The sequence below is a fragment of the Pararge aegeria genome, chromosome 13 (assembly GCF_905163445.1).
Source record: "Pararge aegeria chromosome 13, ilParAegt1.1, whole genome shotgun sequence".
NCBI classification, from domain to species: Eukaryota; Metazoa; Arthropoda; class Insecta; order Lepidoptera; family Nymphalidae; genus Pararge; species Pararge aegeria.
The window spans coordinates 3,082,603-3,110,518 of NC_053192.1; the positions used below are offsets into that span (position 1 = coordinate 3,082,603).

At 36.9% G+C, this 27,916-nt stretch overlaps 1 protein-coding gene across 1 annotated transcript; it reads right to left on the reverse strand.

Moving 5' to 3' along the window:
• Positions 1-263: 263 nt before the first annotated feature.
• On the reverse strand, positions 264-27,654 carry LOC120628584 (venom carboxylesterase-6-like). Its single transcript, XM_039897023.1, has 10 exons — positions 27,292-27,654; positions 22,921-23,017; positions 15,471-15,656; positions 14,596-14,781; positions 10,914-11,104; positions 10,093-10,261; positions 7,929-8,113; positions 6,181-6,331; positions 5,361-5,484; positions 264-465 (listed from the first exon to the last, which is right to left on the reverse strand). Exons 1-10 carry the CDS (start codon positions 27,493-27,495, stop codon positions 273-275), a joined length of 1,686 nt encoding a protein of 561 aa, XP_039752957.1. The 5' UTR covers positions 27,496-27,654; the 3' UTR covers positions 264-272.
• Between the last annotated feature and the right edge of the window lie 262 nt (positions 27,655-27,916).

Consider the following 27,916-nt stretch of genomic DNA (forward strand, 5'->3'; position numbering starts at 1 on the left):
TATTTTCAAACAACAGACATTTGAATCAGTCAATGAATCTGTGTTTTTAGGTTTTATCTGCTTTTTTCATAAATATATATTTTTCAGAAAGCCAATACTGCCGTTTACAGAGCCATGATAAGTTGTCTATTTATTTCTTTTGCATTTAAATGCCCTGCAGTGGGATATTATTAGAGTGTTGATGGACGTGAATAAAAGGTGCTCGATAGAAAACATTTTTTTAATAAACCAAAATAACCAAACTTACAAAATGCTTTTTTAAAAGCTTAATACTAAAATTCGTCTCTCATGTTTACGCGGTAGTTTTCATTTTCCATGAAGCCAAGGCTGTTCCAGAACGCCTTATTACCGAAATCCGCGCTAGAATTCATTGCAATGTTCTTTTGTCCTATTTCTAGGTAGTCTAACTCCGCTTGTCCCGGTTTAACTGGCAACCATTCGGGACCGTTCGGAATTTTTGGTACTCTGGAAAAAATAGGGTAGTTAGCTTTAGCAGAATCCTCGTTCCGTCATTATTGTATGCGGTGGATTTTGTCGAAAAACAGAACGCCCCGCGCCCGTTACACCCGCGGAATGTTGCTAGCTCACAAACTTTTTCCATTTTATGGAGCATACGCTTATACATATATATATATATATATATATATATGTATATATAATATATATATATATATATATATATATATATACTATCCAAAAGTGCAGTCCGGATTGCTTTACAAACCAGAAATAATAGCACGTTTCAAATTATTCATTATCATTACATCAAGTTACACAGTTTCGGCACGTAATGTACACCCGCAGTGTACATTGGTGCGTTGCGATTTGGATTGGATTTTGGATTAAAGTCAAAGTCAAAGTCAAAAATATCTTTATTCAAGTAGGCCCACAGGTGGCACTTTTGATGCGTACATAAGAACCACACGGTAGTGAGATGATGGCGATAACCACATTCGTAAACTTAAAACTAAAGCTACGAGAGTTCCAAACGCGTCCTGGTCTAAGAAGAAGCCCACAACAAACTTAGCCGGGTGTTTTTTTTTGTTATCTCCATCTCACAATGTCATTTTAAATTATTAGAAGAGCAACCTGGTTAGAGCAATAATTTACACCCAAACTTTTTTATCGTTCACGTAGTCCTTTATACTATAATAGGACTTTTCTATAAGCTTACGTTTAATACAAACTTTGAACTTTTTAAGAGACACAAGATGACAATTGGTAGTTTATTGTAGAATTGTATGCAATTTCCTTTAAACGAATTATGAATTTTATGTAACCTAGTATATTGCACTGTAAGTTTATTCTTACTTCTAATGTTTAAATTATTGCAGTCACATTTTTTCTTAAATTTAGAAATGTTTTTATGAACGTACATTAAATTTTCAAATATGTACTGTCATTATTTTAAAACCTTTAAATTTATCTCTCATTTTTAGATTAGTACTCATACTTAACGTTTTGATTTTCCATTGTTTCAGTACCTATTTTCTTATTTTCTCGCAGTTTTCTAATTAGCGTGTTGTACTTACTGATATTTGACCGGACGAACTGTATGTATGTAAGTTCGAAAATTTAACATCGTAAAAACCTTCGCCCAAGTTTGGCAACAATTCTCTTTGTTTTGTTTGTTCTAAGGTCGACTTTCCACTGCAGCAGAGTTCAAAGCTAAGCTATGGAACTGTCTAATTTTTCATCAATTCAAAGCAGTGTAATTAATATACCGCTGTAGTGACGATCTCCCTGGCGCAGAGGCAAGCGCTGTGAATTTAAGTAGGAGTTCCCGGTTTCGATTCCCGGCAGGGCAGTTTGGGAATTCGTAGTTTCTGTATTTTCTCAGGTCTGGTCTGGTGGGAGGTTTTGGCCGTGGCTGGTTACCACCCTACCGTCAAAGACGTGCCGCTAAGCGATTTGGTGTTTCCGGTGCGATGTCGCGTAGAAAACTTTTAGGGGTATGACTGCCATACTCCCTAACAGGTTAGCCCGCTTAGACTACATCATTACTAATCACCGGGTGAGATTGTAGTCAAGGGCTAACTTGAGTGGAATAAAAAAAAATGTTTAAAAGATGACAACAATGCTTTTGCCAAGTGCCAGCCAAGCGCACTTCTCAGTGTACATACAAAGCAGTGAGTATTCAAAAACCTTAGCTGAAGCCCCTTCCATTTGACCTAAACTTAGAACCTTTTAGAATTGCACCGATATATCCCTATCCCTATCCCTACTAATATTATAATTGTGAATGTAAGTTTGTTTGTTACGCTTTCACGCAAAAACTACTAAACCGATCATCATGAAACTTTGTACACATTTTTCTGAAGGTATTAGAATGAATATAGAATGCTTTTTATCCCGAAATTAAGCTCAGTTCTTTTGGGAGAGGGGTAGAAGGTGTTTGACGATTTTACACCATAACGCCGTCAAATGATAACCGATTTAAATAATTACTTTTGTACTTTAGCTTTTAACTTTACTTTATAATGTCCGTTTAATTTTGCCCAAATTTCGTGTAGATCTGATGAATGTGATTGGAGATAGAGGACACAATTCCTCAGCGGACGGCAGCCAACCCGTCATTTAAATCTTAGCTATCCTCAATACATAAATCAAATGCCAGATGTCTTTCGAAAAAACAAAAACAAACGCAGACGAAGTCGCGGGCAATAGCTAGTATTGGTATATATATGATAGCTTACACTTATAGCTTATAGCCTGGTAGGGGTTAGGACTTTGGTTTTACATGGAAGGACTGAGTTAGATTCCCGCCACGTACCTACCTCTACCTTATCTTAGTTTATTTACGTTTTAAAATGGAAATCATTTGCTTTAACTGTAAAGTGAAACATCGGGAAACCTGCAATCCTGAAAGTTCTCTATAATATTTTCAAAGGCTTGTGAAGTCTACGGAAACATACTTGGCAAGCGTAGTGGCCAAGTGGCCAAGCTTAAAACTGGCTCATTCTGAGAGGAGATCCGTGCTCCGGTAATTAATTGATATAGATAATGAAGCTTTCACTATAAATTGAATCACGTGATTTGAGTGACACTACCTTTTTTTAATCAGAACGGCTAACATGGGAAAGTGAGAAAAATGATATCCCCCGATTATATCTCCTGTCAAAGGGAGAAGTTTACCCCCTACTCGTTCGTGTTTATTTTACTTTATTATTTGGATGAATATTTCCACTTGTACGACAATGCTCGAAGGGTAAATAGATACATTTTTATCCTTTCCTCGGAAGCAAAATTGTTTCACGGCTAGCATTGACAAGATAATATCTCTTTCGCAATGGTGGACAGTTGACATTTTTTTTTTCTTATACTACGACATCACATCTACACATCGCCATCTAGTCCCAAAGTAAGCGTAGCTATATAAATAATTATAATATATAGATAAACACCCAGACACTGAAAAACATTCATGTTCATCACACAAATATTGTCCAGTTGTGGGAATCGAACCCACGGCCTTGGACTCAGAAAGCAGGGTCGCTGGCCACTGCGCCAATCGGCCGTCTGAACGTCTGACATTAGGTGGCTAAAGCGTCAGCCAGCCTTTAAATAGACATGTAACAGCCAACAGGTGAATGAACTAAAGTTTTTAGTTCAATAAACTTAGTTATTTATAACTACTGAAGCTCGCACAACGAGTAGCTTATTATTATATTTTCAGCGTGGCCTATTTGTCTACAGTCTAGCTCTGGTTTGTGCAAGTAACTCGCAAACAAAGCATAACAAATACTGTGGCGAGTCGGCACTTGGCACTTGGCAAATATTAACAGCACCTTAGTCTTTATTGTTTTTATTCAACTCTCGTATAACAACAGAAATTAAACAGTTGAAAAACAGCTTGCCGTAATTTTTTTTTTTTTTGAAATTTGTTATTGTTTTTAATTTTTATTGTATTATTTTTTTCACAGTATTTTTTGTATTTTTGTTTTAATTTTTGTCATTTTAGTCATATGAGTTTTTGGCCTGAATTAAAAGCATTTATTATTTACTAGCTGACCCGCGCAACTTTGTCTACACCGAATCGGTTATTAGAGGTTTCAATATCTTAAAAAACCTATAAAACCTGGAAACCTAGAAACCTGAATGGTACGCATGCATTCAATCGTTGTGCCATATGCCTTGCGACTTGCTAGTATCTGTGAAGAGTTATGTCCCTTATCTCCAACAATATTTATCAGATCTTCATTAACATTACACAATACATGCTTTTTAGTATACACTTTTAAATAAAAAAAGAATTATTAAAATCGGTTCAAATTTAGCTATGAAGTAAAATTGATAAAAATTTTCATCCCGTTTCCCGGAGGAAACTTTTTGTTTATCGGGATAAAAAGTAGCCTATATGTTGACCCGGAATACCAGCTACCAGTATACCAAATTTTATTTAAATCCGTTCAGTAGTTTACACGTGATGCCCGGACAGATAGACAGACAAAAATTAAATAAAAATCTGTTTTGGGCGCAGTATCAATTATAAAGCATCCCCCAATCAAAATTTTCAAAATATATTAAATGTACAGAAATCTTCCAGTTACAGTTTTATTATAAGTATAGATTATTATTAATATTATTATTAATAGGGGCTTGTATAGGTACGCAAATAAGGAGCATTATCACAAAGCGATAGGAACATCAAACTTTTTTTCTTTCTACAAGTTAGCCCTTGATTGCAATCTCAACTGATGAAAAGTTATTATGCAGTCTAAGATGGTAAAGGGCTATGATATTAGGGGTATACATTTCTATAAAACCCCTACGTTTCTATGCGACCTCGTACTTGAACGTCTTCGGCAGTAGGATCGTAACTAGCTACGGCCATAGGACCAGCCTAGACCTGGTAAAATTCTGAAATGTAAAGTGTCTGTAATGTATTTTTCGAAATTGTAACATGTAATAGTTATGAATTATAATGTGCAATAACTTACTCAGGAGGAGTTGCAAAAGCTATAAAACAAAATCCCAAGATTAAAGCTTAGTTTTTGGTTTAACCATTTTAAATTAATTTATTATATTTTGCATCAATGACTTTGATAAAGAAAACTGTATTTTAGATAAATTTTATGAAATTGGTGTTTGTAATATTTTCCCCATTATGTATAAAATAAATATATTATTAAATAAAAAAGAAAAAAATTAAAACGCCAACCACGCCCCTTGGACTAGAATACAGCAATACTGCTTCGCGGCAGAAATAAGCACGTGGTTGTAGGTACTTCCCCGGACGAGCTTTGACACAAAAAGCTGTACTAAAACTTCTTTTATTTCCCAGTATGTCGTAGTAAAGCGTACTACTTCTTGAAAACAAAGCCCAAAAAATCTTATAACCTTAAGTAACATATTATTACCCATTCGCGGCGAAACTCTCGAGCATAGTGAGAAGAACTTCTCTCATTTGCAGATCCTCTGGACGTGTCGGTTCAAACGGCAAGAAACTGAAGATTAGCATTACGTCATCGGCGTGGCTTACTCCTGTAACAGTTACTTTCAAATTAATTATCTGGTCTAGGAACACAGGAGAAAGATATAGGAATAATTTCTGAAACTTATATTAATATAAATAAATGAAAGACATTGATGGTTCTGCGATCAAATATTTTACACTTATTCGATCCACAATAATGTATCTACGCTTAGTGAAAATTTACATTCTTGCAATCGTGCAGTCGATATCGAGCTTCAAAAGACAGTAAAGTCAAAGCAAAATGAACTTTATGTCACTTGTTTTTAAATCGCGGTTTTTTTAAATTCCGCTACAGATGAGCCATTGACTGCAATCTCACCTGGTGGTGAAGCGAGTGGTAGCGGGATAACCTGTTAGGGATTATGGTAGTCATACCCCCTAATCGGTTACTACATGACTTGGCACCGGAACACTTAATCGCTTAGCGGCTCGTTCTTGTTGGTAGAGTGGTAGTTAGCCACGGCCAAAGCCTCCCACCAGACCAGACCAGAGGAAATACAGAAATAATAAATTCCCAAACTGCCCCTGCCGGCAATCGAACCCGGACCTCCGACTTAAATTCTACGGATCTTCTCTTTTCTGATTTGATCACGTAGAAATACTCCGAGCATAGCTCTCTCTCTCCATCGCCCACTGAGCGAATCAGAGCTATCTTATGAGGCCCATAGTCCAATATATTATAGTCAGATTGAAATTATTCTCACCGTAGTTATTATCGCTTTGACTCATCAAGTCGGATAAGCTGTACTGGCCGCGATATGAGAAGCGGTAGAGGTAGGTTGATTCGCGGGATTTCTGGGCGTGTATTTGAGCCAGTTTACCGACGTCAACCGCGAATAAACGATCACCAAGGGCCTGCAAGAAGATAAACTGGTATTATTCGGGCATTGAGTACGTTATTAAAACATTCGACCAAAATCGATGATACTTCATCTAAATCTTTTGAGCCAGAAGTGATGATGAAGTAAAGAATGTCACGTACATACATACATGAGCTCGACCACTACCTACACTCCTTTTTGGGTAGTCGTGTTAAAATAACATTATCGTGCAGTTCGAACGGTTTGTAACACAGTAATAAATCAAAGAATGATTCATCACATCAACTCATTACCGGCCCACTACAGGGCATGGGTCTCCTCCCACAATGAGAAGGGGTTAAGGCCGTAGTCCACCACGCTGGCCTAGTGCGGATCGGTGGACTCCACACCCCTTTGAGAACATTATGTAGAGCTCTCAGGCATGCAGGTTTCCTCACGATGTTTTCCTTCACCGTTGAAGCAAGTGATATTTTAACTACTTAAAACGCACATAATTTAGAAAAGTTAGAGGTGCGTGCTGGGATTTGAACTCAGCCCCCCCAAAAGGGAAGTCGAGCGCCTGCCCAATGCGCTATAACCGCTAGAGCATGATTGCAGTTGCCCAATTTTTTTTAAATAGTAGGTAATAATTGACAGATTTAGCAGATGCCGCCCTGTGTCCATTAATTTGAGGTGAAGGTGTCATTCATGTGGCTGTGATTACACTGGCAACCACGCCCTTCCGGAACACAGCATTTCAACTATACTATTTAGTAGCAGAAATAAGCATGGCGATAGTTCTTACCCGGACGAGCTCTGCCACTAAAAGTTCTGCTACTACTATATATAGGAAACTGCCCAAACATAAACACAAGAACAAATGACACACCTCTAGAGTGCTAGGAGAATTGGTTCGCTAGTTAATCAACTTTCTTGAACAAGAAACATGTGTTATATTTTTAAACATGGCACCATCCAGCCGCCATATTGACTTTTTACAAAAAAGTCAAAGCCAGTGTAACTCGGCATGAGATTGCTTCCAATTATATCTCATTAATCCAAATCTGTTGAGGATTTTTGTTGGAATAGAGCTCACACATCGTACATGACATTCACAGATACAAATATGGATCATGAAAATTACACGTCTTCGAATGCATGAACTTTTTATGCCCGTACACTGAAGAAAAAAAAAAACACATTAGAGTAAGGTAGAGAGAACAATATGGTGGCTTTATCTCTCCAGATAACCCAAGGCATAAAAGTCAAATAGACGTGAGGTTGGTCAGTAGGTGATGTTCTTCTGTCAGTCCTTTAAAAAAGTTTTTTTTTTGACGGCCGATTGGCGCAGTGGGCAGCGACTCTGCTTTCTGAGTCCAAGGCCATAGGTTCGGTTCCCACAACTGGATTGTCCAGTAGTGGGAATCGAACCTATATTTGTGTGATGAACATGAATGTTTTTCAGTGTCTGGGTGTTTATCTATATATTATAAGTATTTATGTATATAATTCATAAAAAATATTCATCATTTATCTTAGTACCCATAACACAAGCTGCGCTTACTTTGGGGCTAGATGGCGATGTGTGTATCGTCGTAGTATATTTATTTATTTATTATTTATTTAAAAAGAAATGGGTCTCAAAAGCTTACTTGAACAAGTCCGTCAAATGTATCCTGCCCCACGGGTTTGCCATCCAAGTATTTCTCCTTAATCTTTTGTGCGACGCTGGAGCGTAGGTGAAGGGGTAAGGTGTCATTATACTCGAAAATGTTGCTAGCAAGGTGTTCCCACCTTGATTCCAGTTCAGGCAGAATCGTGGGGTCAGCTTGGTACGCTGTTGAAAATTGATAGTCCGTGTCAACTGCCTTCTTATGTGTAACCAGTGAGCAATGAAATTCTTTTCTATTCTATTCTATTATTTAGAAGTCAAAGAAAGAAATAGAAATCTTATGTACGTATGTTCAGTAATAAAAAAATGAAAAAGTGACGGAGTGACGAGTGATGTTTCATAGCCAAGACTTATAAAAACTCCATACATAGATACATAAAACAGACATAGATCTATAAAAACTCCTATAAAACATCTAAGAACTACTTACTGTACGGTAAAAGTTTATTTTGTTAGGAAAATTGTTTAAAAGAGTACTTTCAAACAAACTAACCTATTTAAATTTCTTTCTTTTTCGCAGCTGCGACGCCACTACTAACTTAATAGATATTTCCCGTGATTTCGTCAGACTTTGGTTAGTTTTTTAACAATACAGCGAGAATCGCTTGTTTTTGTGGTATTAAAATTACCCTATGTCTATATCCAAAATGCAAGCTATCATTATACGTTATGCTTAATTTAGTTTGGTTGTGCATATTTAGGTAACAAAGATTTTATTTTATTCTAGGAGAACGATTCTTTTCTAGGATACCTATACAATCCTATGCCCATCTACACGATACAAGCTATATATATGTCCAACTTTATTTAGATCGGTGAAGTGGCATACTTTTTCATTTTTCATTTTTCATATGGTCCCGACTTAAAGATTTATCCCTCGTTTATGCGCCGCGAGTAGTAAAACAACTTAGTGCTGAAATACACTGAACGTATCTTGCGCAGCGTAAAGCGTACGGCACGCGACACAAAATATGCTAAGTGCGGTTGTAGCTGAAGTGTGTGTGTACTGTGTATGGTGAGTGTGTGTGGTATGAGGATGCTTGCTTGACATTCCGTTTCCTGCGCTCTTCGTCCGCGTTATTACGATTCTTTACAGATCCCGTGGATAAAAAATAGCCTTCGTTGCTCTCCGTCCTTTCAAATGACTCTATGCCAAAAATCAAGTCGATTGGTTGCTAAGTTAGGGCGTAAAGGAACGACAAACATTCCCGTCCTGCCCAAGGGTCTGAGGTTACCATAAAGCTTTTCCACCACGCAAAAAAAAACAGAATTTAAGGGAGATAAGCAGTAAAATTGATAAAATTAGTCATCCCATTTACGGAGGAAACTTATTGTTTATCGGGATAAAAAGTATCCTATATGTTGACCCGGAATATCAGCTACCACTATACCAAATTTTATTTAAATCCGTTCAGTAGTTTTCACGTGATGCCCGGACAGACAGACAGACAGACAGACACAGACAGACAAAAAATAAATAATAATCTGTTTTGGACTCAGTATCTATTATAAAGCATCCCCCGTTCAAAATTTTCAAAATATATCAAATGTACAGAAATCTACCAGTTACAGTTTTATTATAAGTATAGATTACAGAGGGATGAAACGACAAAACATTAACAATATGCGCTCGAGACTTCTAGGCTCTGTTATGATCTGGCTTATACGCGCGGTCATTAAAGGGCCTAGAAGTGTAGGCATGAATTGTAGAATGACTGAATGAATGAATAAATATACTTATGCACACCACAAAAGTACATAAAAAAAGGAATGACGTATATTACAAGCACGGGCGTACCCAGCTTCTGGTCTAGGGTCTGCAATCAGTACTTAAAACTGAATTTCTTTCATTTTTGAGTGTCCGCACGTCTGCGTATTTTCTGCGAGATTTTCAGGGGGAGGGGGGCAGCTGCCCTCCCCTGTCTCTCTCCCCTGGGTATGCCCATGATTACAAGTATAGCTGTTGCCCGCGTTCTTCGTCCGCGTTCTGGTATAAAAAGTACTATCCGTCTTTTCGACTAACTCTAATTCAAAAGTCAAGTTAAGTAAGGACAAACAAACAAACAAAAAAACAAACAAACGCACACTTTCGCATTTATAATAACTATTAACTGTACATACGCTAAGTTTCTTTCAGCACTTACATGCTGCAGGATACAATCCTTCTTCAGAAGTGACTGACGTGATGAGCGGAAGGCGAAGCGTGGCTCCAGCTTTACTTGCGATGTATGGGTACTGAGTGAGGAAAGGATCCCTGGTTCCTGTAGCTTCAACTGTTGGGGTAAACGGGGTAAACCAGTGCAGTCTCCAATCCTAAAAAAATAGATCATCAACATCATCATCATCACTTGAACCGATTGAAGTCCACTGCTGGACATAGGTCTTTTGTTCCAAAATTCACGGTCCTCGGCCGCTTGCTTCCAGCGGCTCCCAGCGACACATTGAAAACCCAACGTACATTGGTTCTCCGAGCTAGCATAAAAAATAAATGTATCCGGAATATTCGTTGATTTTCGGTTAGGTAGATAAATAAATAAAATAGTTGATATCTATAGCAGTGAAAATGTGAAATCAAGTCGAGGTCGTCAGTATTCTTTGGTATTTGCATTTAACAACCCTGGATCTACAATACCCTGTGGGGGCGAGAATTTGATATTGGCACCCTCCCCTTTCCCCGATAAAGATTTTGAAATCACGCAAAATATAAAGGTGCCTATATGGCTACAAGTCTATTCAAATAGACGAATTTTGGCCCCATTAATTCATAACATAAAGAGTACATACATATATCTAAGTGGACAATTAAATAATAGGCACTTCAAAGAGACAGACTTGAGGTCTCCAATTGCCTTATAAAGTAGGCCTTCTATAAAAATAAAAAAATAAAATTTTCTGTTCTTGTGGTGTCTTCAAATCTTGCAGATATCCTTGTCTGTATATCATAATCTCTAAAGAAATTACTTACAAACATTTCAATTTGGGCATTGACTATTACTTCTCCGGGTCTGTATTTCAGGCACTCGGCCATTTCTCGGGTAGAAGTGGTAGGACAGCCAACAATGGCGGCCAGGGTTTTAGCTTTTTGCGCAGGTTTGACAGCGTGCGTCCACGATGAAAACGCTGAGCCACTGAATGCAATTCCTCGGTGGAATGTTCCTAGGGAGAAGAGATGAGATAAGAAAAAAGGAGACTCAAAATGCGTTACACATGTTCGACGTCAACAATAATGTCCCAGGACGCTCAACGTCGTTTATAAGAACGCGTACAAGTGCGGGTGTAACCTAAGGTAATGTAAAACCTTGGTTGTAAGCTTGTATAACTTTCTACAATAATCGAGATATCTTTCAATAAATCCAAAGGGTTACTTATCAATAGGATTACATTTAATGAATTCTTCGATATTCAATTTTATTATACAGAAAATGAATATCAATATCATAAAAAGAAAAAAATATAGGTAGTTACAATAAAACTTGTAACTAAACTAATTACTGTATAGGTGCCAAGGTGGAATGGTGCCAAGAATGATGGCTATCTCGAAAGTTTTTTTTTTGTACTTAGTTTCCAATCCTCCTAAATATAATCTACCTAAATATATCATTAGTTTTAAAAATTTCCACTTCAAAGGGGGTTTAAATAGGGGATGAAAGTCTGTATGAAATTTAAGATTTAAGAAATTGGTATTTTGGTTTAAAAGAGTAAGTTGGAGTGGAATTTTTATGAATTCTAATCAATTAGAATTCATAAAAATTCCACCCCCGAAATATGCTTTTGTATAATATATTATTAAAGTTACAACTTTTAAGATAAAGCCATAATTAGGATTGATCCTGGTGTAGTAGACGTAGCCAGAACAGCAATTGACTGATTTTGAAATGACTAAATATTATTACTTTGAACAATAATATTTTAACTACTTTTAGTGGAGTGGAGTCCTAGAGATTAATCAATCCAGTATATTAAAGCTTTTGTTTTCATAAGGAAACTATGATAATGTAATCTCTACATTATATTTGCCAAGGTAGATCGTAGCACATATGTATACAGGACTGGGTGTCGCCATGTTTAATTATTTAAGTAGATAGCCAGCATTAAGAGAGCGTTGATCCCTGTAGCTTTAGTACAAGATTTGCTCTCTCGCAAACAAGGAGTAGTTTTCGCATATCACACTCTATACCATCAATGTAAACTGGGTATAATGTCACTCGTTTTAGTGTCGCAAATCGTGTACTTCTGTTTTTCATTTTACAAACGTTCTGTGAAAAGTCCTAGGCAAAGAATTGTAGGCAAATTTGAGTTTGAATGTAATATTTATAGGATCACTTTTTACACCGTTGTACAAGTATTTTGATACTCGGAAACGACACCTCGATTGCGAGCGAGAAAATCTTGCCCTAAGGGTACTGTTTGTTTTCCTGTTGACAAGATGGTGCCTAACCAACTGGCATGAGGGCAAAATATGATAAAAATCTGTGTATCCCTTCCCCACTAATGGTAGCAAATTGCGAAACTTGCTGCGTGCACAAATCTACAAAGTCACTTTCATAGCAATTGCTAGGCGTTACCCTTGACTTTGCCTGCTTACAATTTACACGAAATACACTTTTACCATATAGAGGCATATATCAAGTATCAAGGAAAAATATACCCTATACGTAATAGCTTAGGGGTTAAGACTTCGGCTTAACTTTCGAGAGGCCGAGTTAGGACCGAGTTTTCACAGTTTGTGCGTTTAATTAAAACTAGCTGAACGGTGCAACTTCGTCTGCACCAAATCTGTAATTACCGGAAAACACAAATAAAATGACATTTTCTAAAAATGAATCCTAGCTAGATCGATTTATCGCGCCCGTCTACTAAATTTAATGAAAATCGTTGGAACCTATTCCGAGATTCCAATTATATATACACAAGAATTGCTCGTTTAAAGATATAAGATAAGATATCACTTGCTTCAACGGTGAAGGAAAACTTTGTGGCGAACCTGCATGTCAGAGATTTCACCACGATATTATCAAAGGCGTGTGGAGTCCACCATTCTGCCCTGGGCCAGCGTTTTTTTTTTATTTAATCAATCTCAACTAATCTTTTAGGGAGTGTGGTAGTAATACCCCTAATTAGTTTCCACGCACGTCTTTGCCGGACGGTGGTGGGCCATAATAGGCCTTTCTAAATCGCTCCAGCTGTTTCGTCGGTCAGCCGGAACAAACCGAGAGACAAAAAAAATCGGTTGGGTGTTAACTAGCCGCGGCCGAATCTTCCAACCAGACAAACCTTTTTATTAAATTGTGTAACCAATGCTACTTCGTGGAATCGATCGACGAACAGCATTTTGACAATAACAAGTCTGGATTTTATTAACGTAATAAAACATCACGTGGAGTGGCGTTGTTTTCAATCTCTTATTTTGTTCTATTATTGTCTAGAAAGTTTTGAAAGACGTGTTTTTTGATTGGCTAGTTTAACCTATTATGAGAAGGTAAAGTAGCAACCTCTCCGTTTGTATAGTGGTCAGCATGTTTAGCTAAAGGCCACGAGGTTTGGGTACGAAACCCAGGTCGTGCCAAAAACTATATAAGGTATTGGGTGTTTTTTGTTAAAGAATTTTCACTACCAGCCCGGAGTTAGGAAAGTGGCGGTGTCAACCTCCGTGCCTCGGAGAGCACGTTTAACCATCTATTCCGGTGATTATCAATTAATTGTGGTAATAGTAGTTTAAGCCCACCAATCCGCATTGGGGCAGCGTGGTGGGTGTATGCTCGAAAACCGTCTCTCCTATGAGAGACGAGGCCTATGCCCAGAAGCGGGACGTTAATAGGCTATTTAATGGTGCAGCTTAAGGTCGCCCTAGCCGGTTCCTCATCCATACAAAAGTTTTCTGCATAATCTTCAAGGTTTTTTCTAGTAGTAGCGCTTTTCGTGACTGAGCTTGTCCGGGCAAGTACTAACACAACAAGTTAGCCCTTGACTGCAATCTCTCCTGGTGGTAAGTGATGATGCAGTCTAAGATGGTCACGGGCTAACCTGTTAGGTTAGGTGTGGTAGTCGCCCTAATAGGTTTCTACGCGACATCGCAACACTAAATCGCTTAGCGGCATATCTTTGTCGGTAGGGTGGTAGCTAGCCACGGCCGAAGCCTCCACCCAGCCAAAAAATTTCTGCCGCAAAGCAGCATTATTGTGCGGTCTGAAGCGTATTGTTGCTGGTGTTATTACAGGCACATAGACTTCACACCTACGTCTCAGGTTAATGTACATAGTTCGATAGTTTTCTAGTTTGCGTTCGTTGCATGCTCTTAAGTCAGTCAGTTGCCGTAAATCAATAAAAAGCAATGGAAATAGAGATAGAGATTGTTTATGAAGTTTTTCATATTTAAAATTTAAATGTAGCGTAAGGAATAAAAAGGAAAAGTTTCAATAGATTTTTCATCTCGAGGTATAACTCTTTGGTATGAAAAGTGGTATCTTCAACTGGGAAAAGCAATCCCGGATGGGTTGGTTTTTCTTTGACACGTTTGTAGCGAGCGTAGCGAGGGCCTTCATAGTTTGAGGGTGACACTGGGTGGGTGGCTTTCGGTTTACCTAGTATCGTTCTTTCTTAACAACCAACGACTCTTCTTCAATATTCCTGACTTGATAAACTCCTACCTTTAGAAAGTGGTGACAGATAGTGGTAGTGCACACTAGCGCCACCAGCGGAGCAGCCGGTGAGTGTGATGCTGTCGGGGTTGCCGCCAAACATAACGATGTTTTCGCGTACCCACTTCAACGCGAATGACTGGTCCTTCAAACCAGCATTACCTGGTATAACTTCGTCACCCGTGCTTAGGAAACCTGGTGATAAAGACAGAAACAAATCCAATAAGGCCTTATATGTAAAGCTTTAGGAAAAATCCTATCAGGTCTTTATGACCGACTTACGGCCGACTGGCGCAGTGGGCAGCGACCCTGCTTTCTGAGTCCGAGGCCGTGGGTTCGATTCCCACAACTGGAAAATGTTTGTGTGATGAACATGATTGTTTTTCAGTGTCTGGGTGTTTATCTGTATATTATAAGTATTTATTTGTATCATATTCATAAAAATATTCAACAGCTATCTTAGTACCCATAACACAAGCTACGCTTACTTTGGGGCTAAGAAGATTTACGACCTGGTGTAGTTCTGGAGATTAATTTCTCGTATGTCTCCTCATTGGATGTGGATTTTACAATAACGCCTTGCAAACAGATGTCTTACATTTTAAATAACCTACATATTACATATATATATGTGGCCCGCGACATCGTCCGCGTTCGTTTTTGTTCTTAAAGCATCCAGTAGGAACAGTTTATTGAGTGGTATATGGTATTCAATTTAGGTGTAGTTCTACGTTTAAGTTGTGTTTATTTGAAAAAAAAAAGTCTGGTGTTGTTTATAGAAAAATATATTTTAAATTCACATAATAAATAGAATTAAGTAAAGAAACTCGTTATTTATGAAACTGAATTACAAATGAAGCCATACAAATCTTTAAAGAACTCACCTAGCGGTCCCAGACGATAGTTGAAAGTCACGACAACAATATCTCTATCCATCATGTGTTTGGTATTGTAAACTCCAGCTTCTCCGTACATGAAGGCTCCGCCGTGGATGAAAACTACTACTGGCAATGAAGCACCAGCATTCGCGTTCGGCGTGTAGATGTTTATGAAGAGACAATCTTCGCTGCCTGCAAAGAGGAATGAGAAAGAAGTGCCATTCATTTTTAAATGTTTCCTGCTGAAAGGGAATAGGGACCTGATTTTGATATCCTTCACGATACCCTAGAAAGTTTCAGGAAGAAAATTGTATGTAAATGATCTTAATTATAAATTTTAATTTAATGTTACTTATTAAACTGCTATGATAGGTGGAATATGAAAACAGAACCGTACTTCAGTGTTCTGATAGTTTTATTAGCATTAGAACAGATATTCAGCACACTGAAAATCATTAAGTGTGTTTGCAATCACACATTATATCAATAATAGCGATCATTTGTTAGCACAATACACAACTGTCATCGTGGGTTCTTTGAGCTAATAGCTAATAGCTAATATTCACATTTACATTATTATTTTTATAGTTTTTAGTTAAATACTTATCTAAGTTTTTTATTTTTTTATAATGTGACCGAACGTACGAATAATGCTGTATACACCTATAACTGATTATTGTAATGGCACTAGACAGAATTTGTAATTCGAAACACATAATTTAATTTTTTTATGACTGTAGTTACAATTTATTTCTGGTGTGTCTTATGAATAAATAAATAAATAAATAAACATACTTAGAATGAGTTTTTTTGATAATAGTGAGAATGAATTTATTCTTTTGATTAAACTCCTTTGGTGGCAATTGAATAGTTTATTGGACGAAAAAAATAAATAGGGAATGATATTTTACGGACGCGACACTTTATCTTTTAACGATAGGGGTTGATAAAATAAATATAGACTTCATTATTATATTATATATATATATATGAATATAGCCATATTAACTTTGTCACCTTTTTAAAAACTCTTTAAATTGTTTTCTAAATCCCTACTGTCATCCCCATACGATTTTTATTTGAGATTTTTCCGTACTTTCAAATCTATATTGGAAAATAATCTTGAATAAAACAAATAGTTTTTACGGATCCTATTTGAGATCTAAATAGAGTTATGTCTAGCGTATGCACAGTATATTCCGGATGTAATTATTTCTCTACCATTGCGTGAAACTTAAAAAGAAAAAGTTTTTACTCAAACATAACGCAAGCGAACTATTTTATAAACTTTTTCACATTTGTGTCAAGGAAGTTGAATGAATTATATATCTCTAGAACTAAAAAGGTTTTTGTTCGAAATCTATCTACGATTACCACCTATCCGCCGGTTTTATTAGAGAGATTAAACTGTACTATGAAAATTAAACTTAATTTGCCGCGAAAAGAGTCTTAACAATTATTCATTCTTTCAAAACAACATCTCTTAAGTACATGGTAGAAAATATGTTCGGTATTGAACAAATTATAAATTACATCGTAAAGATATCCTGCATTTCGCGAAGTATAGCAAATTATTCTTAATTTTCATAGTATATCATTGAATTCCGCAGTGTCCTTCTGTCCTATATATTTAAATGTCAAGGAATTTGCATATAATTTGAATTTGAAAGAATCTTGAATTCGATTGAACGTTTTAACTTTGAATGTAAAAGAATCTAAACGTTTTTACGAGTACGTATCTGGGATCTAAATAGGATTTCATTAAGTCCAGCGTATAGACAGAGTGTATCCCAAATGTAATTATTTATCAACTACTGCGGTGAATTTGACTAGAAATGCGAGTTTAAATCTACTTTATGTACCTAAGCGAACAATTCTTTTACCGTACATATTTACAGAACTTTGTTCATTAGTTACAAAAAAATTTTAGCAATAATTATCTGTTTTCTTAATATTCGTTTTAGATTTAAATAAGGTATTACAGTGTAAATTTCTGTTTCGATTGCTATTGATATTTATACATATACGCAAGCACGTATCTGTAGATTTACTGTACTTAGATATTTCCGAATTTGAAACAATGCTGAATTAAATTAAACATTTTTACGCGTCGGAATTGGGATCTAAATACCTAAGTATTAATTAAGTCCAGCGTATAGACAGAGTAAATCCCAAATGTAATTATTTCTCAACTACTGCGGTGGATTTGACTAGAATTTGGAATAAACTCAATCGTCGAGTAAGCGAATAACCCGTTGTATAAGCAAACTGTTTAAACATTTTTAAACTTTTGTTCATTCATTATTTACAAAACAGGGGCAGACAATGGGGCAGGGTTGCTATAATAATGGAATAATCTCGCCGTGGAAGTGTGGATTTTGCACATATGTGAAGTGAAGTGGGTATTTTGCACATATGTAACTAAAGAAAGCTTACTGAATTGTACTTTCTATACTGTACTTACTGTACTGTACTTACTGTACTGTACTTACTGTACTGTACTTACTGTACTGTACTTACTGTACTGTACTTACTGTACTGTACTTACTGTACTGTACTTACTGTACTGTACTTACAGTACTGTACGTACTGTACTGTACTTTCTGTACTGTACTTACTGTACTGTACTTACTGTACTGTACTTACTGTACTGTACTTACTGTACTGTACTTACTGTACGCAGTGGCGTGCATATAGGGTGTGCACAGGGTATGCAGATGATATAAAATTAAGTAAGAGTGATAAAAAATTTAAGTATAGGCATTGTAAGAGTTATAAAAAGCCTACCCTTCAGTATTAATAGCTCGTACTGGAGATTTACTTAATTTTATATCATCTGCATACCCTGTGCATACCATCTATGCACGCCACTGACTGTACTGTACTGTATACTGTATTGTACTGTATTGTACTTACCTCACACCGGTAAACGTAGCGTTTCTAGACACGATAGTAACATATTAAATCAATGCACTAGATCTCTGACTAGTTGGATCTAAGAGTGATGAATCATTGTTCCTAGAGGTAGACAGATGTCATTAAACCAGTCGCATGGAGGACTGGTTTAAGACTTCAGCTTCACTTTCTAGGGCCGAGTTCGAATTTCAGCGCGCACCTCTAACTTTTCTAGTTTATGTGCGTTCTAGATAAGCAATTAAAATATCTCTTGCTTCGACGGTGAAGGGAAACATCCTGAGGAAACCAGCATGCCTGTTCTTCATACTGATCTCAATGGCTTGTGAAGTCCACCTATCCGCACTAGACCAGTGAGGTGGACTACCGCGCCGCCTTAACCCCTTCTCATTGTGGGAGAATCATGACCTGTAGTGGGCCGGTAATTATGAATAAATAATAAATATACTACGTCAACACACATCGCCATCTGGCCCCAAAGTTAGCGTAGCTTTTGTTATGGGTACTAAGATGACTGACGAATATTTTTATGAATCATGTACATAAATACTTATATTATACAGATAAACGTCCAGACACTGAAAAACATTCATGTTCATCAGATAAACATTTTCCAGTTGTGGGAATCGAACTCACGGCCTTGGACTCAGAAAGCAGGGTCGCTGCCAACTGCGGCAGTCGGCCGTCGAATGTGTTGATATGATGATTATGAGTCAACTATACTAATCTAAAGTATTTTTATTCGATCGTTTCGAATCCCGATCTTGTTTATTTTAGATAGCAAACTGCAGTAAACTGGTACCGATAAAAACAAATTGTTTTACACCCGCTAACGTTTTCTGATAAGCCTTCACATTTAGGGAACAGCCTACTAAAATTAACATTTATTTTTAATTCGACTCCTTATTGCTGCTTTTGTAAGTGATGATAGAGTCTGATATAAATAATTAATAAATATACTACGAAAATACACATCGCCACCTAGCCCCAAAGTAAGCATAGCTTGTGTTATGGGTACTAAGATGACTGATGAATATTTTTATGAATTATATATACATAAATACTTAGAAAATACATATAAACAACCAGACACTGAAAAACACTTAATGATCATCACACAAACATTTTCCAGTTGTGGGAATCGAACCCACGGCCTTGGACTCAGAAAGCAGGGTCGCTGCCCACTGCGCCAGTCGGCCGTCAAAAGCAGGTTAAGTAGTTCGGTGTATCAAACTGGTATAACCAGTAATAGCAGAGCTTATTGTTGCACGTCCGGGGAAGTATAACAGTATTCTGAACGGCGTGGTTATTACAGGCAATGAGAAGAAGAAGAAGAAAAAGAAACACCTTATTGCACTTATAACATACAGGAAAAATAAAAAAGGAGTTTACAGTATATAATGTACACATGCAAAGGCGGCCTTATTGCTGCAAGCAATCTATTACAGACAGAACTTATAGCAAGAGAACCGGATTATGCAAAGAGTGTTGTAATATAAACATAAATACCAAAGTGTACAGATACAAATACATACATAATATATATAAGTAGATTTTAATACATAATTTACAAACAATAATAAAGCAATAGGTAGTAGTCCTTCAGACGGCTCTTAAATATAGGAAGGGAATTACTTCTACGGATTCCAGCAGGCAGATTGTTCCAGAGCATAATTGCCTTAAAGGTGAAAGAATTACCGAAGAACTTCGTTTTACAAAATGGGCGTACCAGACGGTTACCAAGGCGGGATCGAAGGATCGATAGAAATAAAGCGAAAACGATCCCTTAAATAAGAGGAAGATAATTGATTCTTAAGAATATAATAAAACAAGGAAAGTAGATGAAGATCACGACGTAATCGAATAGGCAACCAGTCTAGCTCGGTACTCCTACTATGTATGAGGCTTAACACCAACGCATCGCGTTGATATTCACAGGGCGGCATGTTGCAGGAGGTGTTCTTTTCATGCTCAGCGAAGTGTTGCTTTGATTGGCGAAAGAAGCTGGTATCAAAGTTATCATTAGGTGGGCCATCTCCTTGGTCCGTCAATCATTACTATTAAAAACGGTTTCGATGCGGCATCGTCAATATACTGAGCTTCTTATACCTAAACTTCCGGAGAGGGAAATCAAATCGGAGAACCATAGATAAATACAAGCCGAGTACCGAGAAGTAAGACATTATTTGAATAAGGAACAGGTTTAAAGCGGGCTTAATTTGTGAAAAAAAATCGATATGCAAGAAAATTAAAAGAATTAAATTAAATTCAAAACATTAATTAATTATGTGATTCTTATGCACAAGGTAAATTGATGTCAGGGAATAATTTATTTGAAGTCACAGAGTCATCGAAAACACGATAAGGAACTAAATATATATTACTTCTGATAACTCTTTGTACACGGTGACTTTCGTTTTCGTAGCACAAACAGTCACTGGATTGTTTATTATTATAATATATTTATTGGTAAAAAAAAAAATGTATTAAAGAAATAATATAAATAGTTTAGTTTATAAGAAGCACCCTATATCTAGTTTCTGCAGCGCAGTGCGGCGGCGGTTTATAAGACATTTGAAATGAAGTCGAATAAGAGAAGAAAGTCGAATATGTAGTGTCTTGTAATTTTAAGTTAATCTCTCTCTCTCTCTCTCTCTACGTCGTGTTCCTCATTCCTGAGGGTCGTGACCCCTTCCACTTACAACTTTTTGGACGATTTTGTGCCATTTGACTCGGCTTTGAGCAACGTTTAAAACAGTATGCACTTTGGTGTCGATTTGATCCGACCAACGAATCGGGCTACGTCCTCGAGGTCTCTTTTCTTCCACTTTGCCAATGACCACTATCTTTTCAAGATTGTCTCCATTTCTTCTGGCAATGTGACCGAAGTACTCGAAAATCCTCTTAAGACAGGTGGTTGATAGCCTTCTTGTAATTTTAAGCTGTCTCAAAATCGAAGCGTTGGTCTTGTGTGCCGTCCACGGGATTCGCAACATTCTCCTCCAGCACCACATCTCAAAAGCGTCAATACGTTGTCTATCAGCTGCTTTAATGGTCCATGTTTCAGCTGCATACGTAAATATAGGAATAATAAGTGGGCGGGCCAGACCCACTTTTGTCTTGATTGAGATATTCCTGTTTTCCAAGTCCTGCTAGCTGTGACATTGCGCTTTTGGCCAATCCGATTCGCCTTCGAATTTCCGTTTCACAAGAACCAGTGGCACTAATATTGAAACCCAGGTAAATAGTTCTCCACGATTTCGAGATTTAGGGAGCCAGTGAGCTCCAACCTTCCTGCACGATCGTGGCAGATCGTGCAGGAAGCATAGCTTTAGTTTTGGATCTATTTATGAAAAGACCCATGGCATTGCTTATTTGCTCCATCCTGTCCAGTAGAGACGTCATCTCAGTCTCAGATGCTGCTAGGAGACTTGTGTCATCAGCGTGCCGTAAGTTGGTCAATTTTACTCCACCTATTCTGACTCCACCATCCCATCCTTCGAGAGTTCGCCTCATAATGTGTTCCCCGTAGATATTGAACAGAATTGGAGAAAGCACACAGCCTTGCCTAACTCCTTTACGGAATTTGAAGGGTTTAGAGGTAATCTCATATATCCTTACAACTCCTTCACTGCTGCAATAAAGATTTTTGAGCAGCGCTATTAGATGTTCTGGCACTCCTAATTCTGTAAGCACTCTCCATAAACAGCTCCAATCAACGCAATCGAAAGCTTTACTGTAGTCAATAAAACACATGATAATTGGCGTATTGAATTAAGTTAATACCTCAAGTGTAAATGAAAATAAATGCACTGAAACCTAGCGCTTGGCAATATAATGTATCAGAAAGACTAAACTAATTTTCAATATAGCAAGCAGCCATGATTTTTTCTGATTCCCAGGTCGTTTATTCTGTAAAGATTTTAACCCGGGTTTATTCTGTAAAGAAATTCTTAGTATTAGACCAAAACTAGGAAATATCGTCCGTGCCTCCATTTACACGCATATAAATATTAAATGAAAACCGAAATAATACTTCCACAGGCTTTACAGGTACATTATTTACCGTCTCTGAAACTTATTTGTGAAACCGAAAAGCTAATAGTTTTTGAGTAAGCCACTGCCATAGTTTGCCACTGAAAGCAACAGATACAGATCTAGCACCACAATCAAAATTAAAAGAAAAGTGACTACTGGCATTTTTATAGGTACGTGTCGGGTAGCGTAGGTACTATGCGTGTGTCGGTCTTTTATCTTCAATAGGGTTGTCAGAAGTTAACACTTAGAATGTTTTGAATTAGTTTGTAAGTAAAAAATATGCTTCTTTTGATTTAATGTTTATACAAGGTGATTCTTTATGAAATATACTTATGGGTGCCACCAGTATTTTGTAATTCGGTTATAATTTGTCTGAAAAAAATAACAGTGTAATTAATAGTGCCTTGGCAAAATCTTTGACATTATAGGACCTTAATAATGTTCTAACTTATTAAATAATTTTTTTTTTTTAACAATTGCAGGACAACTAGTAGTAATAATTAACCTGAAACAATTCTTCGGAAGGGATCGTACTGAAGGCATGCTGAAAGAGGCCGCGTGGCATCCCACAATCCTGCCCACGGTTTCGCTGGCTGCGGCTCCTAAAACAAAATTATTAGGTAGATATAGTCAGAGGGCGATTAAAAGTTTTGAAGTAAAACTTTTTTAGGCGCTACTAGGGAGTAACTCAGTTTTTTTCGGCTTACGTCAGAAGTCTGTGTAGTTTCCGCTATTTAAAAATAATAATTTGGATTGGTCGTAAGTATACATTATATACTCCACGCTTCCTGACTTACAGGCTAGTTAGTGACAAATATTATCATAAATTAGGATTATTTATTTCCCATATTTTTAAACAGATCAATTGTGAACAGCAAAGTGAAAAAAAATTCAACAGTTTAAAAAAAATATTTTAAATTTCAAAGTTTGTTGATAATCTCTAAATTTTGTTTATTTATTACTTTTGTAATAACTTAATTATTAATAAATTTTCTGACGATTGCGACATTCTATAATATTCAATGACAAGGTTGTATTGACATATGCTAATGTAACCTTAAATTTTCTACTATCAATTATTACCTACTAATTACTCTCAAATGAAAATATTTATAAAATGTGAAAGTGATATAATTTAATTTTAAATAGAATATAAAATTAAATAGTTAATATTAAATTAAATGGCGTACCTAGTCCCAGGAACATTTTACTCTTTCATCAATAAACAAAAATAAAAGTTTTACTTCAATCGCAGGTAAAGGTTACACGCATACACTTTTTTTTGTTTGAACTAAAAGTTAACCCTTGACAGCAATTTCACCACAATTTAGATATTGTAAGTTTTGATGCAGTCTAAGATGGTAGAATACTCACCTTTTTTGGGCATTTATATTAAATCCTAATTACTTGGACGCGACATCGTCCGGCAGGGTGATTACGTATCTCGCGACAGCAATGCGACAGGCGTATGAATCCATACAATACAATACTTTTCCATACAATAAATAAACAAAAGTGACGTTTGACAGCAGTGATTGCAAGATTTACGCCTGTCGCGAGATACGTAATCACCTGCCCGGAAAGCTAAATCGGCACGTCTTTGTCGGTAAGGCGGTTACTATCCATATTATGTAAACAAATATGTATGAGCGCTTCATAAGTGCCTGTGATAGGCCTACATGAATAAAGAAATTTTGAATTTGAATTTGAATTTTCATTCATGGCCTCCAACTAAATCAGAAAATGCAGATATTGAAATTCCAAAATTGACTCTGCCGAACTCGGGGCCTCCAACTTTAAACCGTAGCGCTCCCTGCTGCGCAAGGGGAGTCGTCAAAAGCTTGATAAATGTACTGTCCAACACTAAAACACGTCCTGCAATATCCACCCCTGTGTCCATCAACTAAACTGTAGGTTTTAAGCCTCATCATCATATCAACTCATTATCGGTCAACTACAGGGCACGGGCCTCCCACAATGAGAAAGTGTTTAGGCCATAGTCCACCACGCTAGCCCAGTGCAGAATGGTGTACTTCACACACCTTCGAGAACATTATGGAGAACTCTCAGGTATGCAGGTAAGTTATGTGTAACGTGTGCCTGTAATTACACCGGCAACCACGCCTTTCAGACCGGAACACAGCATTGCAACAATGCTGCTTAGCGGCAGAAAAAAAGATGGCGGCAGTACGAGCACACGAGCTCTCACACAAAACTACTAATAAAAGTAGGTAAATTGCATTGAATTAAGAATATACAGAATCCTCATTCAGCCATTATTTATGCAGTGCATTGTGTCCAAAAACAGTGGAGCCCTGCGCACGTCTCACTTTAGGCCCGCGGAACGTTGCTAGCTCACAAACTTTTTCCCAGTTTTATGGTAAACGCTTAAGACATTAGAGGTAAAATAATTACTGTTAACTGCTAAATGGCATGTAGTGACTAACAGTTGGTTCGAGAAACACAACTAAAGTGGAGTGGTTCTTGCTGTTTCAATTAGGTCGTGTACACGGTTCATGTTCGTAATTCTGTGGTAAATACTTAAGTTGAGGGCCGAACGATATTAAATAACATTAACTAAAAAAGACGTACGACGCGGTTGCCCCGACTGACCTAACTTCTCTTTATCGTTTATTAACTGTGCAAAGATACGTATAAATGATGCGATGCGGCCTGTGACCTGCTGTGTTACCCGTGGTGAAATAAGTCTCTACAGTTCATTGAAATAAAAAAAATATGTTTAGGAGAGAGTACAGACTAATTCACCGCAGGAGTACCTTAATGATTTGTGTTTTCCAGGAATAACCCTTACTCTCTGTCTTTAAACTATGCTAGAAAACAAAGCTACTGATTTGTTTTGTTGGGAATGTAGTGAAATGTGAATGAAAGATTATTTTTTGTCCTTTCAACTATTTCTATGCCAAAATCGATTTTCATATCGATTGCCAAGCCGACAAGTGGTTTAATAAGTGCGTGAAGGAAGGACAAACAAACAAAATTTCGCATTTATAATATAATTTAGGAAAAGAATACCCGGATTGCTTCGAAACCATTGTCTTAAGTGTTATGTGAATCAATGTAGTTATCACTACATAATTAAAAATATACAGAAACCGTGTACACTTATAATAATGAAGCATCAAAAACCACTCCACTTTAGTAGTGTTTCTCGAACAGGCGCATAGTAACTTCGTTCGTTTTAGCAGTTGACAGTAATTATTTTACCTCTAATGTTCTAAAGGACTACCATAAAATGGGAAAAGTTTATGCAGCTAGCAACATTCCACCATTAGAAATAAGACGTGCGTGGGGCGTGCTCACTGTTTTTGGACACAATACATTGCAGTAATGGCTGAATGAGGGTTCTGTACTTTCTTAACTCTGTGGTTCCCACTGTATCTCACTGCGATGGAAAAAGTTGTAGATGCGCATCAAAAGTGCCTTATATCAGCATCATAATAATCTAACTTTGCCAGTATGTACTATAGTACATTAGTATATTAGTAACTTTAGTAACTTTGCCCGGCATTGGCCGAGTTGCACGGAACGGCTGATTGGAGCCATAGCAAACTTTTTTTTTGCTTTAAAAAACAATAACCTTCACGCTTCACGGAAATTCTATTCATATTGAGTTTGCTATGTTCTACAGCTATTAGATAAGTACTACTTGCCTTGGAAAACAAATGACTATAGTTACATAAGTGTTGTTAGTAAATAAGTACCTACTTGTGACATTGGAACCTTGTTTGAGTCGATTCTCAAATTAAAAAGTTAGAAAATAAAAATTAAAGGCTTGTTTCTAAGAATCCTAGGTAAACTTTATAGTTATATTAAACTGGCGATCCGCCGTTTGACGGACGATTGGCGCAGTGGGCAGTGACCCTGCTTTCTGAGTCCAAGGCTGTGGGTTCGGTTCCCAGAACTGGGAAATGTTTGTGTTATGAACGTGTATGTTTTTCAGTGTCGTGTTTAGCTGTACATTATAAGTATTTCTGTATATTAAAGATTTTAATCTAGGATTTTTGTGATAATATTCTTGATAATAATATGGGATTTGTCGATATTTCGACCCAGATGCATGGATCGTGAGGACGACGTGACTTATTGTGGTATGTACCCTATATTATTAATCAGAAAAACATCTAAATACCTATAACACAAGCTGTGGTTACTTTGGCACTAGATGAAGATGTGTAATGTCGTAGTATTTAGTATATTAATAAATGCTATGTCAGTTTTCGTGTGGACTCAGCTTTTGGATATGGATGGATTGCTGGATAGGTACACTAAAAAGCTGAATAACAAAACTCTTTAAATGCAAGACATATCTAATTTTGAGACATAACAGGCTTCTTTTTTTGTAGGACGTGTTTCTTGCATGCCCTGCGAATTGTTGCTCTGTTAACACGCGATGAGTTTCCACTTATAATGGTGGGGCCATCTAAATGAAAGAAAAAAAAACAAAAGAAAAGTGTTGTCAAACACTTTTTAAATATACATAGTACCTATTGTGACGCTAAATTTACAGGTCCTTGCAGTTAAAAAAAAAAACCATAAAACTACTAAACCGATTTTGACGAAATTTTCATTTTGATTATGTAAATACAATGAAAAAATGCCGGTCAAAATCCGAATAAAAGAAGCAATACTTGGCAAACATTACCTATGTAAAACCCGATATTTTCTGTTACGTTATTTATTTTGCAATCAAATAGTAGACTAAAATTATTATTGAATTTGGCTACTAGGTATTGCTATTAGATGTATCATCTTTAAAGTATCTCTCTCTTATAGTATCTCAGCAGCATTTTTATATTATACTATTTATGAAGGAATTTCAAAATGTTTGAAATTGGAACTTTTAAAATGTACTTACTCTAAATCTATATTTTCCAACCGGCGGTCTGGCGTAAGGTACACCCATGAAGCTGGCATAATTCCTGCCATTAGTGGACACCTTCCACGTGCCCTGCAGGATACCATTGTTAACACGCACTAAAGGGTTTGGCTGTTGACTTCTCACTATGGCAACGAGGAATAACAGTGGAATCAAACTTAGAAACGCCATCTTAAAGGACATGCGCTTGCGCCGGTTACCAGCATATGACTGTCACAGTTATTGTGCGGCCATGTGTTCTGAGTTTAAGTTGACCTCACTGGCGCAATGGTGAATGTTGTAGTATTTATAAATGGCAGGTCTCGGTTGGTTTGGATCCCAAGCAGGGGCAATTTGGGATCTGCTCAAGTTTACATTATTATTTTGGCTACTATAACGATTTATTTATATATTTATTAAAGGAACACCAACAGGTATTCCGCAAAAAATATTAAAAGGAAGTTGAAGTAACTAGTACTAAGTAATAACTAATCGGTGTGACTAAGCAATTGTTTAACATTTACTGTTTACAAAAAACAAACTATAATAAAAGATACAAAAAAAAAGTTTATCAAAAGTAATAAATACTACAAAAAGAAAAGCTAAAAAATATAAAAAACTTATG